We start from the raw sequence: 15,878 nt of genomic DNA on the forward strand, positions 1-15,878 counted from the left end.
CTTTCTTTTTAATAAATTACTATACTACTTCCAGATCTTTTTCTAGGCCTATTACTTGACTCTTAAAAGCTTCTAGCCTCTTTTTAGTATTAGCTTTTACTAATTTTAGCTCCTTAATATATAAGTCTAATAATTACTTCAAGTTTTCTAGATTCTATTTCGTTTTCTCTAGTTTCTCTTATATTTTATTTATATAATTTATATATATTTATTTAGTTCGGGTAATTAATATTTATAAGATAATAATAGCCAGGAACTAAGTTAAAGGTTAGGTTAGCTAGGAAGTTAGATAATATAATATTACTATTACTATTAATATATATTTTATAGCTAAGAAAAAGAATTCTAAAAAGAATTTTCTAGAATAAAGCTATTAGATTATTATTATTAAGGCAAGTAATAATTCTTTCTTACTAAATTATCTTCTATTTTAGTATTTGTATTCTCGCCTATTATAAATATAATTATATATATATATTTCCTACTTTTCTATATATTATCTTATTAAAACTAATTATTTTAAAAATAAAATAATTCTATTATAGACCCGACTATTTAGTTACTTACTACTTATATCTAATATAATAATCCGGAGCTTATTTATATTCTAATTAAAGTTAGTTAGTATATAGGCTTAGCTTTATTATATATAATATAGGAAGTATCTTAAATTAAAGATATTATTATAAGAACTAATAATATCTTTAGTTTATTATTATATAATATTCCCTAGATTCTATAAATATAGCTAGTTAGAGCAAGTTATATATAAAAGAAGAATCTTTATTATAAAATAATATAAAGAAAATATTTAAAGAAATTAATTTATAAATTTCTATTCTAGTAATTATTAAATATTTTAGGGCAAATTATATTAGTATTATTTGGCTTATTATTATTATTATTATTATTATTATTATTATTATAATAGCCTATTTTATTATTATTCTCAAAAATATCTTATATAAGATTATTCTTTCTCTATTATTTCTATTTATTAAGTATTTCGTTTAATATTATAACCCGCCTCTTAGAACTAATTCTATCCCGTATTATAATATATTTCTTATATTTCTGCTTCTTTATATATAGCGAGGTACTATTTAGATAAGGGTAGTAAAGCTTTAGATACTTAATTATAATAGGTTTTATATCTTATTTATAGCTAATTATAAAGTAACTCGTAAATTATTTAAGTAACTAAAAATATAATTCTAAGCTTTTTATAAGCTTTTAATTCAGGCAAGAGTTTAGTTAGCCTAATACTTTTTATATTATATATTAAAATAAAAACTTTATATAAGTATTTATTAATTTAAAAGTAAGGCTTTCTTATAGATTTATTATAACTAGATATATAACTATATTCTAGTTAAGAAACTCTAATATATCTAGCTAATACTTCTTTTTTTTTATTAAATATTTACTTTTATAATACTATTCTATTCTAGAAATCCAGAATCCTATATTTTTGCTTCTTTATATTATAATAGAGCGAAGTTTCTTAGCTCTAAATAGCCCGGTAAATCTAATATAGCTTTAGTATATAATATTATAATATAGAGTATTTCTAATATATTTACCTATAATATATAGAATTAATTAAAGCTATATTTTAAGTTATATTCCGATTTCTCTAGCTATTTACTAACTTGTTTCCTATATTAAATATCTTTTAATACTTCTCTTTCTATAATATAGTAATTAGGTAATAAAACTTACTTATTAGTAAGGCTTTATAAAGAAAAGTAGGTTATATAGTTAAGGTAGTAATTACTATTAATTATTATTATATAAAGTTTATTAATCTAGATAGAATAATATAAATTTCTTATTTATATTAAGTATATTACTTTATACTAAATATTAAAAAAAAACTAATTAATTCTCAGATATAATTATATATATTATCTAGATAATATATTATATCTATAATAATAATAAAGTATTTAAGGTACTAAGTAATAGCTATAATAAAAAGTATATAAAAACTAATATTATATATAATAATAGTTTAAATACTAGCTTATAAGAAAACTATTCTATTTATATAGCTACTTATTAATTTCAAACTCTATTAATAAGTAGTAATTCTAGTATTTTAGAGACTTTAGAAAAGTAATTATAATAAATATAATTCTAAAATACTTTTTCCTAATTTCTAATATAAATTTTCAGATCTTATACTATTTTAAAAAAGGTTCTAAATATTTTAATTAGCTAAAACCCCTTACTAGTATTACTCTATAATACTAGAAAGTAGGAAATAGTAGTATAGAGCTATAATTTATAATTTGCTAGCTAAATATATTTTATAATATGGCTTTAAATAATATAACTTTTATATAAGTTTCTTTAAGACTTCTTATCTCTTAATTTTACTCTAATATAATACCAGATTCTCTAGTAATATTATACGGGCTAACTAGATATATTATTTATTATTTAAAGCCCAAATTTAATTAAGACTCGGAAAATAATTATAGTATTATTTTTATATAATAAGTTATCTAGTATTTCTCTAGTAATTATATAAAAGCATTTCTTTTAGAAAGTATTATAGGAAAATATATATTTATTATTTTTAATTATAATAATCCAGATTATTTAAATACTTATAATATACTTAGATTCTATATTAGTAAGTTAATTTATACTATTTTAGTATTTAGTAAAATAATTTATTTAAAAGTTCGAAGTTAGAAATAAAAAAATAAGCTTTATAAACTTTTATTTCCTTATCTTAAATAAATATATTCGAAATTCATATTATCCTAAACTATATCTCTAGAATTCAGTTACTAATTTATCTTAATCTAAAGTTAATAATATTAATAAAATACTATTTTACTTCTTATTCTCTTAATATACTAATAGCTATAAATAGTATTAAAAAAAATTAGTATAAAAATTCAAAAATTCCTTAAATATTACAGAAATTTGGGCTAGATATATAGGCTAGAAGAAATAGAATAGATATAATTTTATATTTCTTAGAAGTATTATATATAATTATAATAATAGAATTAGTTAGTAAAAATAGCTAAATTTAATAAATATCTATAATAGAAATTAATAATAGCTAAAAGAAAATTACTACTATTAAGAATATAAATAGAAAGAAAAGATTAGAATATAATTCTTTTATAGGCTTGAGTATTATTAATATTTTTAAGGAATTAATAAAATAATATATATTTTAGAGAAAAATATAAAGTTAGATATTAAATATATAATTTTTCCTATTATTTCTAAAGCGGGATATACTTTAAACTAGTAATACTATATTAGTAGGGCAGTTCCCTCTATAGCTAGTAGCTTTATATAGTATATAAGTAATAGTATTATAGTTCAAATAAGAAACTTACTCTTTTATAATATTCTCTAAGTAAATAAAAATCAAGTAAAGGAAATTCGAGTAATATATTTAATCTAATATATTAAGTTTAATTTTCTTCTACTCGTATTATATTATAAGCTCTATAATTAAGGGTACTTATATACTACTAGTAATAATAGGCTAATATATTCTTCTAATCTTTACTTTTGCCTTTATATATTTTAGAAAATTATTAGCTATCTTGGATCTAGAATTAAATAATTAGAGCTATATAATATATTAAAAAAAAATTAAGGCTAGTTAATTATAATTAACTATAGTTAATTATAGTTAATTATAATTTGATTTAGTAGATTTTAATTATAATTAATTATAATTAACTATAATTATTATATAATACTAAGAAAACTCGAATTTCTTAAGTAATTTAAAAGATTATTAAATAACTAATAGCTATATTAATAAAATATAAATAAAACATATGAAATATATATAAGAGTATAAAACTAGTCTAAATCTGAAATAAAAAACTAGTTATCTTCTTTAGAAACCTCCTCTTTATCTTTTTTATCCTTATTTTCTTTCCTTTTTATTTCTTCTTCCTCGTTTATAAATACCCCCTAGCTCTTAAGACATATAATCTTTTTAAAGGTACTCTTATTAAGTCAATTATATAGTTTAGTATTAATAAGAGTCCCTTATAAAAAGAAACGCTTGCTAGTAGTAAATAAAGCAGGTATTTCTAAGTATTTCCTTACTATAAGAGATAAAATAGGAAATCTAGCTTTATTAGCTTTCTAATATTTTAAGGGCCGAATCTATAGCTAAATTAGTACTTATATATAAAGAAATTATAATAAAGGAATTAGTAGTTCCTAAGAAAATTTGAAGTAAAATAAGTGAATTTTATATATTTTTTTATTTACTCTCTTTTCTTCTAAATATGTTATTAATTCGTCTTCTATTATATTCTTTTAATTATTTATATAAATATTAAGTTCGTTTTTATTGAAATCTTTTATAGACATATTAGAACTAGAGTCTTAAGAATTAGCTATTAAATAGTCTTATTTATATTTATATAAAAATTAGTAATTTAAAAATTAAATAAAAACATATACTTATATATTATAGTTCGTTTCAAGCCTATTATATATATTAGATATCATTTCAGGAGCTAATATAATTCCGGCTAGTTTTACTCTTTTAATTCGAGAATTAAGAATAAAAGCTAAATATAAAGCTTTACTTTTATTATCCAAAATACCGGTTTTAGAATAATAATTTCGAAGCTTAGCTATTCCCTTATTAATAGCGTTTTCGAAGGTTTTATTTTATTTAAAATTAGTATATTTATTAATATAATAAGAAATAAAAAAAGAAGACTTACTTTAAACTCTCTTTTAAAATCTTTAAATTTATTATATATTTTATATACTTCAGGTATAATATAATATATAGTAGGGTAGTTTTCGGCTTGTAACTTAGTTATAGCCTTAATAAATATTGAAATTATATTTAAAATATTATTTAAATAAGTAATTTTAATATTAGTTAAAACTAGACTTTTATTTTTAAAAGCCTTTAATTTCGAGCTATTAATTACTACTTTAATAGCTTTATATATATATATATAAAGTCTTTTAATATATAATAAGTTAAAGACTACCGTGTTTTTTAATCTATAAATAATTAGTATTAATTAATAAATAATTAAATAATTAAATAATTACTTACTAAGTTAAGGAAACCGAGCATTTTCTATATTAAAAGCTTTAATTTAAGCTTCTAATAGCCGTCGATTTTCCTAATTATATTTAAGACCTATAATAGTCTTTCTAACCTTTCTCTAAATTAATAAATCTATAATTTATTAATAAATCTCTTATAAATTATATAATAAACTTATTTATTACTTATTCTATTTCTTTTTCTTCTTTTCTTTCTTTAAGTTCGTCTTTTTCTTACTTATATAAATCTATAGAATAAGAAGTATTATAATTATTCTTAATAAAAGCTTTTAAGATATCTTGAATTACTAAGTTTAATATATAAGCTATATAAGAAATATCTCCTTGAAATTTAATGCCTTCCTTATTATAATACTTTATAAAAGCCTGTAATAAGGTATTATTTAAGCTAGTATTATCTCGAGTAATACTAAATAAAATATATTAGTAATTATTTTAATAAAAAAACAAGATTTATATTATTTATTTAGTAATATTATATTCGATATTATAAGCTTTTAAAGCTTCTAATAAAACCGAATTCATATATTTACTACTATAAATATCTTTTAAATCTTTTATAGCTAATAAATAAGATTTTAATTTAAAATCTTTATTTATAAAATGTCTAAAAATTAAATTAGTAAATTTTTTATTAATTATTATTAATAAGAATAACTTATATAATAATTCCTAAATAAGCCTTCTAATTTATAGCTATTCAAGTATCTAAAGTAATAGAAAAAGCACTATTTAATAAGATATTATTTAATAATTCTTCTTTTATAAGATTACTATTATTATTATATCTTAAAGTAAGCTCATTTATAAGTACTTTAGAATATAAAGGCAGTACTCTATTATATAAAGGTTAGTTATATATAAATATAAGTAATTTTTAAATAAAACTTACTAGTTTAAATATTAAAGTAGCTTTTTAAAGCTCGAAGTAATAATGGCTCTAAAAGAAATATTATTATTAACTATAAAGTCTAATAATAATCTTTTAAAGTGAACTATAGTAAAGCCTTTACTAGTTTGACTAGTAGCTTTACTAAACGATTCGGTAATAGATATTTGATTTAAGTCTTAAAAAGTAGCTATAAAAATTATTAGTTATTATTTTATAAATTAATATTAATTACTTACGAAGCTTATTGCCCTTTAATATAGTATCTATATTAACTGACTTATAATTATTAAAATAATGGCTCTTATAATTACTTGTCGATTTTCTAATTCTTTGCTTTATAAATTTTTTACTTAAAATATATTAGTTATTTTATAATTAAATTAAATTAAAAATATATACTACTTACTTATAGCCCTTAAATAAGCATAATATAGTAATTATTCGATAATTATTAAGGTCCTCTGGATTAGCTTTAGGGGGGTCTAAAGTCTTTCTTATATAGCTAAGCTTAAAGATAGAAGCTTATCTTAAAAGTGGTTCTAGCTCAAAATCCTCCTTATTTTAAAGGATATTAAGGTTAATCGAGGATTATTGAGACATTTTCGAATATATCGAGTAAATATAAGTAGGTTTATAGTCGAAAGCTTCTTAATTAGAGCTATAGTTATTGAGATATTTATATATGAAGTAAGGAGAAAAGAAAGTAACTTGAGAGAAATTACTTATTTATATATAAATCCTCTAGAATCTAGAAGACTCTTTAATACGTATCTGATTAGTAATAGCCCCCTAATTTCAAAGCATTTATTTATAAGAGAGTTTATTTTTAGCTATTTTATTTATAATAATAAGATTTATAAGGTAGCAAGGAATTACTAGAAAATCGAGTAGGTTCTAGTACCTTCGGCTCGTCCCGCTTTGCTTATTAAGCGGCGCAATACCCGATTTAGTAAGGGGCGCCTGAAGCGATACCCGATATGGGCTAGCCTAAACCTTATTTTAGCCTCATTACGCTTTCTAACCTCCGAGCGCACGTATACAGTCACGTGACTAAATAATTAACTATAATTAACTATAGTTGATTATAGTTGATTATGATTTGATTTAGTAGATTTTGACTTGATTTGATTTGATTTAGAGGCGATAATCAAATCAAGCTAAATCATTTGACACACTAGAGCCATACTAGGTTCGTCTATAATATTAAATACGTTAACTATAATATTAGTAGTTATCTTGGGAATAACTAAAAGAAAGGAGTTACTAATATTAAGATATTCCTTCTTACTGCTTTATGGCTAAAGGGGCGCCCTGTAATCATCCGCCAATATCGTCTTTAATTATAATAAAGGCACTATAGCTATATTATTATAGCCAATAACCCAATTAATACAGGCTAATATCCCTGCTAGGTGTTTATATGATCTCTTTTGTCTGATTTGTTTTCTTCTTTGACCTTGAGAAGGGAGCGGATGTATTAAAACGCAGATAGTCACATATGCGTACAGGGCAGCATGAGGAGTTACGGCCTGGGAGTGGCGGCCTGGGACTGATGAGTAAGTGAGAGTGACGGCTTAGGACTGATGAATGAGAGCTCCGGCCTGGGACTGACGGCCTAGGACTGATGAATGAGAGCTCCGTCTCGTCATCCTTCTCCCCGGGCCAAAAGGTGGTCCAATTGAATACTAATTAATAACTTCATCTCTGGCACTAGAAGAGCTGTAATACGAAGCACTTTCATACGAATGGGGAGGTGCGCAAGGTCCGAGATATGAGATGCGATTTGAAGGAGAGAGATTTCTAGTTCGAGAGAATCTGTGGGCTGCTTTGGACTGTTTCAGATCGGAGAAGGAAAGGCAGCCTGGGCCGACCAAGCCTGGGCCACACTGCTTTGTAATAACCCTACACCAGCATCTGACTTAGCCTGGGCCAAAATGCTTTGTAATTAAACCCATTTGACTTAGCCTGGGCCAACCTGCCTAGGCCGTCAGTCCCAGGCCGGCGTTTCCGGAAGCGTGGGGGTTCGTGGGGGCTCGAAGTGATAACGTGCCCGGGCAAGCCACCACCAGCTCCACGGCCCACGGCTTGGCATGTTGGCAGATGATTGGATGTGTGGGATCAGACTCTGGAGATGACCAGGGTGCAGAACTGCCGGACTCTGCGCCGCTCAAGGGGTGAACGTGGTGAAGGCAGAGATGTCGCCTAAGAGCCACGCTGCGTGGCGATTTCCTGCAGCCTCACCGACTTTGCCTGTGCCGTTGAGAGCTTCGCACTGGCTGCATGTCTGCACCTTGCGTCTCAGTTTGCAGCCATCGGCGCAAGCATCGTATCGCTCTCATTCGGGAGTGACGAACGTGGCGGCACTGGCCTCCGCTGCCCAGTGTGGGCTCCGATAAGCTCGATAAGCGACGATTAGATAATCGCGCTAATTTTTCGATAATCAATAATTATCGGTCCAGGGCCTTGGCAATACTACAGGGCCACTATAGGGCCAATGCGCTGTATTTATAGGCCTTATACCGCCTTTACTAAATCGGAATTCTGCCGATTAAAAGAAAAGGCGGTGTAAGGCCTATAAATACAGCGCATTGGCCCTATAGCTATCGCTAAGCCTGGACCCACTTTTATCAATAATATTATCGATATTTATCGACTATCGATCGATTAGCCGATAACGATTACTAATCGATAATTCCGATCGATAATTTATCGGAGCCCACACTGCCGCTGCCACGCCGTGCTCTGAATTGCTTCTTCTGCGTGGCCGTGGCGCTGGAAGCCCAATAACGACTTCTCCCTTTACAATTTCCTGTCGGTTTTATCGCTTGCTTCTCAAACTGCCTCCAATCCTCTCTAGTTCTCTAAGTTGCCGCCATACTTTTATATTGTCTCTCCCCTCCAAATATCCTCTCGAGGAGGGCCCGACGGGAATGTGCTTGTCGCGCTACTTCTTTTCAGTCTACAATCTCTTCATAGCAGTTGTATTGTCCTCAAGCCACTCTCAAAGGACGGGCGTGAAGCACCGCCAATGAAAATCTAAGTAGGTGCAGGGCCCCATGCTGTGCGACCCATCTGCAGCATGCTCACAGTTACTTTGCGACGGAAAGACCAATCAGGGTTAACGCCCAGTGACAACACATTGTCCCAAACGGCTCACGTGCATTCAGCTCTCCGGGTCAACTTTGATTTTCATGCTCTGCTGTTGTGCCCATATTAGTCGAGGCTGACTTTTAAGGAACGGAAGTTCACTCAACCATCTCGTCGCTTACTGTAGAAACGTCTCCTCGCTCGAAAATTCACACATTTTGCATCGATAATATCCCGCATCATTCTACAGAGTTTCATTGAGCGGCGATCATGGGCGAGCACCTCTTCCCAGGGACTTGTCTCTCAACTGTACCCCATGGCCTATGGATTGGTTACGATGGGCGAATGTCCGTCGGCGGAAATGTCCGTGACATTCTTCTTCACTATTTTGGATGCCTCCGAGGGGATGGAAAGCTAGATGCGAATAGACTCTTACTGCAAGAAAGAGAATTGTCCGAGTCTGAAGAAAAAAACCTTCGTAGATATTATCAGCGACAGAAATTTTTCGATTCTCTGCCCGAGCACGAGAAACACCGCATTATGGATGAAAGACAGCGCATTGACGACTTGAGGAAGTTGCTTGAGCTCGACGACGAGACGAGAGGCCTTGTGTTAAGATTTGAGAAGAGTCTGCAAGAATGGCGTCCTGGACCGGCAAGGGTGTCAAGAGAGAGCCTCCCAGAAGGCGATGTTTTGCACAAGGAAAATGCGTTCGGTTTGAGTGCACACATGATGCTCTTTAAGGATAGAAGAGAGGCCGGAGTTGGTGGTTACACGGGAGTGGCAGATCAGGCATTTCCAGAAAACTTCCCCAATCAGAAGATACCCCTCAAGGATCTGCTGTACAACAGGGACGGGAACTCAAATCCCCTTACGAGACCCTGTTCGGATGGGATGATCCGGTATTTCCATCTCCCGGAAAATAACATGGAATGGATAGAGGTAAATCGTGAACGGCCAACATCATTAGTTCTAAGTTTAGTGTTTTCAGGAAGCAATTGCGCGTTATTATGCAGAGGAACGACCCTACTATGATGACCTATATCGACAGCCTGAGAACCCCACAAAGTCTTACATGATTCTTCAACCTGCTCTCTGGAGAGGCCAGCAGCAGGGTGGTAGGGGTGATGCTGTATATGCAAGGCAAATGAGACCTCGGTGTGAGAGGATGTCTACAAGTCAGTTGCGCATCCCTGTCAACCAACAGCAGGCCTGTACTAATATCGAGCAGACCCTCGACACCTTGAGGAGTCTCCAAATAATCTGGCACTGTTTGTATGCTTCTCATCCTACTTGAGAGGATTGGACTAATGCCCAGGATTGATGCCATACCTGCATTGGGAGACTGACAGATCACGCTACAAATTGGAAGAATCCATGCGCCGCATAACGGAATGGCATAGAACTAAAGAAGAGCTGAAAACGAGGGAATTCAAAAGATTTGAGGAAATTGAGTTTCTGGACCCGGAGAGGCCATTGCTTCGCCTCAGCACCGCCACTGAGACGGTACAAGCCAGACTCCACCACGAGTTGAGAATTCATCCGATGTCTAAGGTTTCAAGGACAGGCGTTGCGCGAGAATTAACGGGGAGAATTTTGGTGCCCGCAACATTGCTTGGGAGGGTTCTTTATCGAGCCGCGAAGCTCTGGGAAGCTATGAACTATTACAAAGAAGAACATGTTCTAAAGGAGTTTCTTCATAATTCTCCTCCTTTACATCCGCGCCGTACGCTCGACCAATCTTATTACTGGACGCTTCGATCGACGCAAAAGAAAGCTCGAGATCAGGTAGTTTACCGAGGCACCGCACCCAAGAAGCAATTCATGCATAAAATGCACTGTAAGACTTTCACAAAGGAACCGCCGTGTAGACAGTGCTTGGACGATATTCGGAAAAGATCCAGGGTAATTATGGTTGACCAACTGTGGCTCTGGATTCTAGATGGAAGTAAGTCACGAAAGTTTTCTATATTCTCTTTACTCCTCCAGTCGTGGTCGTTGTAAGGTATCGGGTTTGCCTAGGGCCACGGGGCAACGAGCGAAATAGACGTGACTTTACCACACATGGAGAATTTTTGGTAAGACAAGTGACCTGAGTCTATATGTGCTTTGATTTCTTCTAATTCTATCCACCACTCTCAATAGCTTGAATCGAGGAGCTGATATTGAATCCATAGACACTATCATCACAAGTTTTCCGAAACGCTATGGCCGGGATAATGAAGACACATCGGACGTCCACAAGTGCATCCGTTTACGTCTGAAGGTTGCTCGACAAAACGAGATCAGGTCAATCTATGACTTAGCTCTGATTATAATAGACGAATGCTCTAAAGGGATGTTCGACCATGCTAAAACAGGAGGCCAGCAACCTCAGATGATGACTCTGTTTGCGGACGCTATAAGCAACGTGGTAGCTTCCCCTTAAGTAGATAGCAGCGTTGCTCGGGACTAATCTTGTCTCACAGAAAGATAGGACTGCACTCTACTACGAAAACTTCTGGGACATTACAAGTCGACTGTCCATGGCGTATAAAGATCAGATACCCATGGTTGACGCGGCAAAGGACGCCAGATCTCTACTCGATATCAATCCGGAGGGATATTTATCCACAACGATCAAAAATGTTGTGGATGAACTGAATATTATCCTTGACATCAAAAGCAATCAGCAAAAGGCACTGAAAGATTTTCAGAAACATGTCGATTACATCTTGGCTCCTTATATGACCATCGCGAGAGATATTGGGATTGATAAGCAGCGGGGTGATGAGAGGAGGGTTTCAACAGATTCTGAAGAGAGAACGAAAATGGATACTCAGATCTCCAGAGCAGCCGAGAAAGATGCAAAGTGGACGATGGAATCTTCAATTCGTGTTTCAGCAGATCTCGAAAACAGAATCATTGATCTCAGTCACCTTAAAGAATCCGCCGAAAATATCGAGAAAGCAGTAAGTTGTCTCTACATTGTACAATTGGAACGTCTCTGACTCGCTTGTATAGGTCGACGGACTACTTGGATTGAAGCAGCAACAGGCCGGAGTTGTCCAGGCTCGCGAAGCTGTGAGGCAAGCAGAAGAAACGTTAAGACAAGGCCGATCTATCATGTTGTTTACAGTCATTACGATAATATTCGTAAGTATTTCCTTCGCAATCTATTCAATCAAATACTGACCAGCCCACTGCTTCCATTGACATTCGGCACGGGCATATTCGGAATGAATTTGGAAACATTCGGTTCAACCTGGACTCTACGCAAAGAAATCACTTACATCAGTCTGTATTTTCCACTCCTTATTTTGAAGAGAAACTGAAGTGACTGCTAGCCTTCGTGTCGGCAATCGTAATTGCCACTTCAATTGTTCTCGCATTCAGCTCTTTCGTTCGATCACTCCTATCATTGGTGTTCGGCGTTGTATGGATGTGGTTTGTGACAACTACGCGCATCTACGACCTTTGGTACTCGTTCAGACAGGACAGTGGCTTTCTAGCCAGAAAACAATTGGATATTACGAGAAAATGGAAAGAAGTGGCAAGGGAAAGGTATTTCCTGAGACAGGCACGAAAGCGGGAGAGACAGGAAGAAAAGCTAAAGAAACTCGAGGCGAAGCTATTGAAGAAGGAAAAGGAGTACCTGCAAGGAGGCCGCGGACGCCAAGCAGCCCAAGCACGTGACTCAACTTTAACAGTTCTGGCGGTATAAAGTGCCTTCCTCCACTGTAGCTAGGCAATCAATCTACGCATCTCGATCTCAACACGTACCGACAAGCAATTGTTCTTTTTCCTGCCTTGATTCCCTGGTTCTACCCGAGGCGTTGCGTTCTTACTGAATATGCTTCTTGTCCGCCACCAAAGTTAGCATCATGGGAGGTGTTCTTATTGCAGGAAAATCAAGAAATATTCACTTGGTCCAAGTTGGAGTGTTAACTTCTCATGGTTCTGCTTATCGTGAAGGTAGAACATTTTCTTGATTTAATTTGACTTCACCTCACCCCCTGTACAGTGGTAATTCGAAACGAATCTTGAGTTATAGAGTCTTGAGTTTGTCTTTCGGCAACTGAGCAAATAAGTCAAATTTGGACGTTGGATAGTTTCATTAAGCCACTAGTTCAGCAATATGAGCATACCTACCTTACCTGATGTACCTACGCGATTAGGTTGCTATTGTAAGCGGTCCCTGAAACGGGATCCGAAAACGCCTGAGCTTCAACCCACGAATGATACCAAAACTATTCCTCTGCCATCACCGTTGAGATAATGCTCCTATGGCGTCGAGTAGTGTTGAGATAACAAGCGGCCTGTATTTTGTGAACCGCCAAAGCTGTCTCTTGCGATTCTCCCACTGCCTCTACGGTTCCAATCCCAGAGAGTACTGCATTTGCTCACGTGAGCGTGGCCGCACAGGGCAAGACCTTGCGTCCCGGGCGAGGGCTGCCTGTTTTTCGGTAAATAGAGGCCGCACACTGTGGCTTCCAAATAGCGTGACGCTGTTTGGACCCACATGCATGCCCATCATTGTGGCTGCATTGCTCGACCGTCACTGGAGAGCGAAATGCACCCATGGGAGGCCGTCCATGAAATCCCTGAAGAGGCCGGCCATGAGAATACATAAGTACCTCTCTGGTAGAGCCTGATTCCATTTCTCTTTCCTCCCTTCCCATCGACATTTTCTGGCATAGCCAGTGTAAGTAGCCACCTCTCAACCAGATTCTGGGCCGAAACATGCTAACTTCCTCACAGCCTCGTCTTAGCATTCTTACCTGGCTCCTGAGCGGAGACCAACTCCGCTCGCAACCTCATTCAACGCGAATGTCATAGTGATCCAGTTCAGTCAAGTCCTCTCGAAGCGGCTCCATACTATGCTAGTCTCGACGATTTTCGTGGCCCGGGAGCGACGGAATGTCCTAGCTGGGATGGACAGTCTTTGGGATGGCCTGATAACTTCGACCACTGCGGGCTGGGCCAATGGGGCCCCGGTGCCGAGGAATTTGTGGAGAATGGAGGATTTGAATACTTTGGGGTGGGTTTTGAGGCTCCGGGTATTGGGGAGAGAAAAGCAGATGGTGGAATATGGGATGGAAGCTTCCAAGGCATTAGCTTGCTGGTTGAACGCTTCGAAACTGATCCGGGAGGTCAAGATGAAGATGCCTTTCTTCATGCGTGGGAATGGGGCGGCGATCCAATGGAACTGGAAATATCGGAGGAAGGAGCTCAGGTGCCGATAGGAGCACCATCCACCTCCACGATACCATCGCCGAGTTCGACAAGCTATGATATGAATCCTTCAAAGAGTCATGACACAGAGAGCAGCCAAGAGCTAGCAAGTCCTGCTTTGAAAGCAACTCCCTCAGGCGACAAGTGGCTTTGCGAGTTTACCAACTGCGGTAAATGTTTCTCGCATCGTCACAAACTCAAGTATGTTTCGTCCATTCTGCACACTCTATGCATCTTCTAGCTAACTATATGGACCAAGCCGCCATCGGAAGTATCACCTAAAGCCTTATCGCTGCCTTGATCCATCATGTTCCACTCGGGGCATAGCATTCTCACTGAACAAGGACCTTGCCCGCCATCACAGCCAGCATAGCGGGCAGCGTTTGTATTGCCCACATAGGGGCTGCAGTTATGCTTTCGGCGGCGGAGAGAACGGCTTCTCCAGGAAGGACAACCTGAAGAGGCATATCAAGACTCGGCATTGATGAACCCGTCGCAGAAGACTGGTTATGAACAGGAGGAAGAGGAGGGTTGCTCTCAAGATCCTTTGACAGTGAATCAGCGATCCGGTGCCCTTCACACGTCACACTTGTTTTTATGTACAACATTTCACGCCATCCGGCGCTATGAGTCCAATCCAAGTCGAGGTTCCCTGGGACCCTTTGACTCAATACGTTACTCGCTTCGCACGAGATACCTGGCAACGACCCGGCGTTGTTAATAGCTTTTAGCTATACGTACCTTCTGACCTGAGACTGGTACACTCTATCCATCAACTTATGGAAGGATCAGATGGGCCTTGACACAGGCTTGGTGTCGTCTTTAGGTGGATTTAGGTTTCTTTTCGGGGAGCATCTAAACTTCGGAAATTTCTTTACTCGAATGCCGCAACGACTGGTCTCAATCGACAATTTCAATTGTTGTTCATGTTTTGTTCAAATCGTTTCTCATTCTCGAATGAATTCAGAGTACTGTTTAGGAGGCATTAGAAATATGAATTGATCCAACTTGGTGTTCTACATTCTGATTATTTTCATTTTGCGAAAATAAACCATTTTCGCACCGCGCCATTTTTGAACGCGCCATTCCCTTTATATACGTGATATCTCTACTGGGTTTTGGCTAGGACGAGCAACATTCTAGGACGAGCAACATTCTAGGACGAGCAACATTCTAGGCTGGGGTGATAAAACACAGCTGGCTGAGTATGCCTATAACCGCCACTGGGTTCAGTAATTGGCACTTCCTAGTTGGTGAGTCAGCTATCCAACCAGCTCGACTAAAGTTGCTGCCGAGAATATTGATGATCAAGTTACCCAAGGTCGATGTGCTCAATGTTTATTGGTGGGCAGAGGTGAGTGTATGGAACATCCTTTCCACCTCCCTCCATCACATAAGCAGTGCGGTTTTGAAAACGATAAGATGACTTGGTCAAATTAATTTGTAACCATTCAGGCTTTTCAAGAATGTTTTCAAGAAGTTCTCTTGGCATCAATCCCTAATATTCGCCTATTTTAGCGAACCCCTTACTTGACATTATATGCAAGTTGAAGGTGGGCTGAATTGTGAAGATGTGTGGAAGGGTCACCCAATT

At 34.9% G+C, this 15,878-nt stretch overlaps 3 protein-coding genes across 3 annotated transcripts; all 3 read left to right on the forward strand.

Annotated features, from left to right (window-relative positions):
- The first annotated feature begins 8,993 nt into the window (after positions 1-8,993).
- On the forward strand, positions 8,994-10,344 carry K444DRAFT_412872 (uncharacterized protein). Its single transcript, XM_024872625.1, has 3 exons — positions 8,994-9,023; positions 9,219-10,248; positions 10,302-10,344. The coding sequence occupies exon 2, from the start codon at positions 9,341-9,343 to the stop codon at positions 10,103-10,105; it is 765 nt and encodes a 254-aa protein (XP_024736395.1). The 5' UTR covers positions 8,994-9,023; positions 9,219-9,340; the 3' UTR covers positions 10,106-10,248; positions 10,302-10,344.
- On the forward strand, positions 10,227-12,855 carry K444DRAFT_613449 (uncharacterized protein). Its single transcript, XM_024880350.1, has 8 exons — positions 10,227-10,248; positions 10,302-10,345; positions 10,394-11,018; positions 11,248-11,483; positions 11,539-12,021; positions 12,074-12,205; positions 12,256-12,346; positions 12,397-12,855. Exons 1-8 carry the CDS (start codon positions 10,239-10,241, stop codon positions 12,771-12,773), a joined length of 1,998 nt encoding a protein of 665 aa, XP_024736396.1. The 5' UTR covers positions 10,227-10,238; the 3' UTR covers positions 12,774-12,855.
- Positions 12,856-14,061: 1,206 nt separating this feature from the next.
- K444DRAFT_412886 (uncharacterized protein) lies at positions 14,062-14,923 on the forward strand. Its single transcript, XM_024872626.1, has 2 exons — positions 14,062-14,485; positions 14,544-14,923. Exons 1-2 carry the CDS (start codon positions 14,253-14,255, stop codon positions 14,767-14,769), a joined length of 459 nt encoding a protein of 152 aa, XP_024736397.1. The 5' UTR covers positions 14,062-14,252; the 3' UTR covers positions 14,770-14,923.
- The last annotated feature ends 955 nt before the right edge of the window (positions 14,924-15,878 follow it).

This window comes from Hyaloscypha bicolor (genome assembly GCF_002865645.1).
Source record: "Hyaloscypha bicolor E unplaced genomic scaffold K444scaffold_86, whole genome shotgun sequence".
In the NCBI taxonomy this organism is placed as follows: domain Eukaryota; kingdom Fungi; phylum Ascomycota; class Leotiomycetes; order Helotiales; family Hyaloscyphaceae; genus Hyaloscypha; species Hyaloscypha bicolor.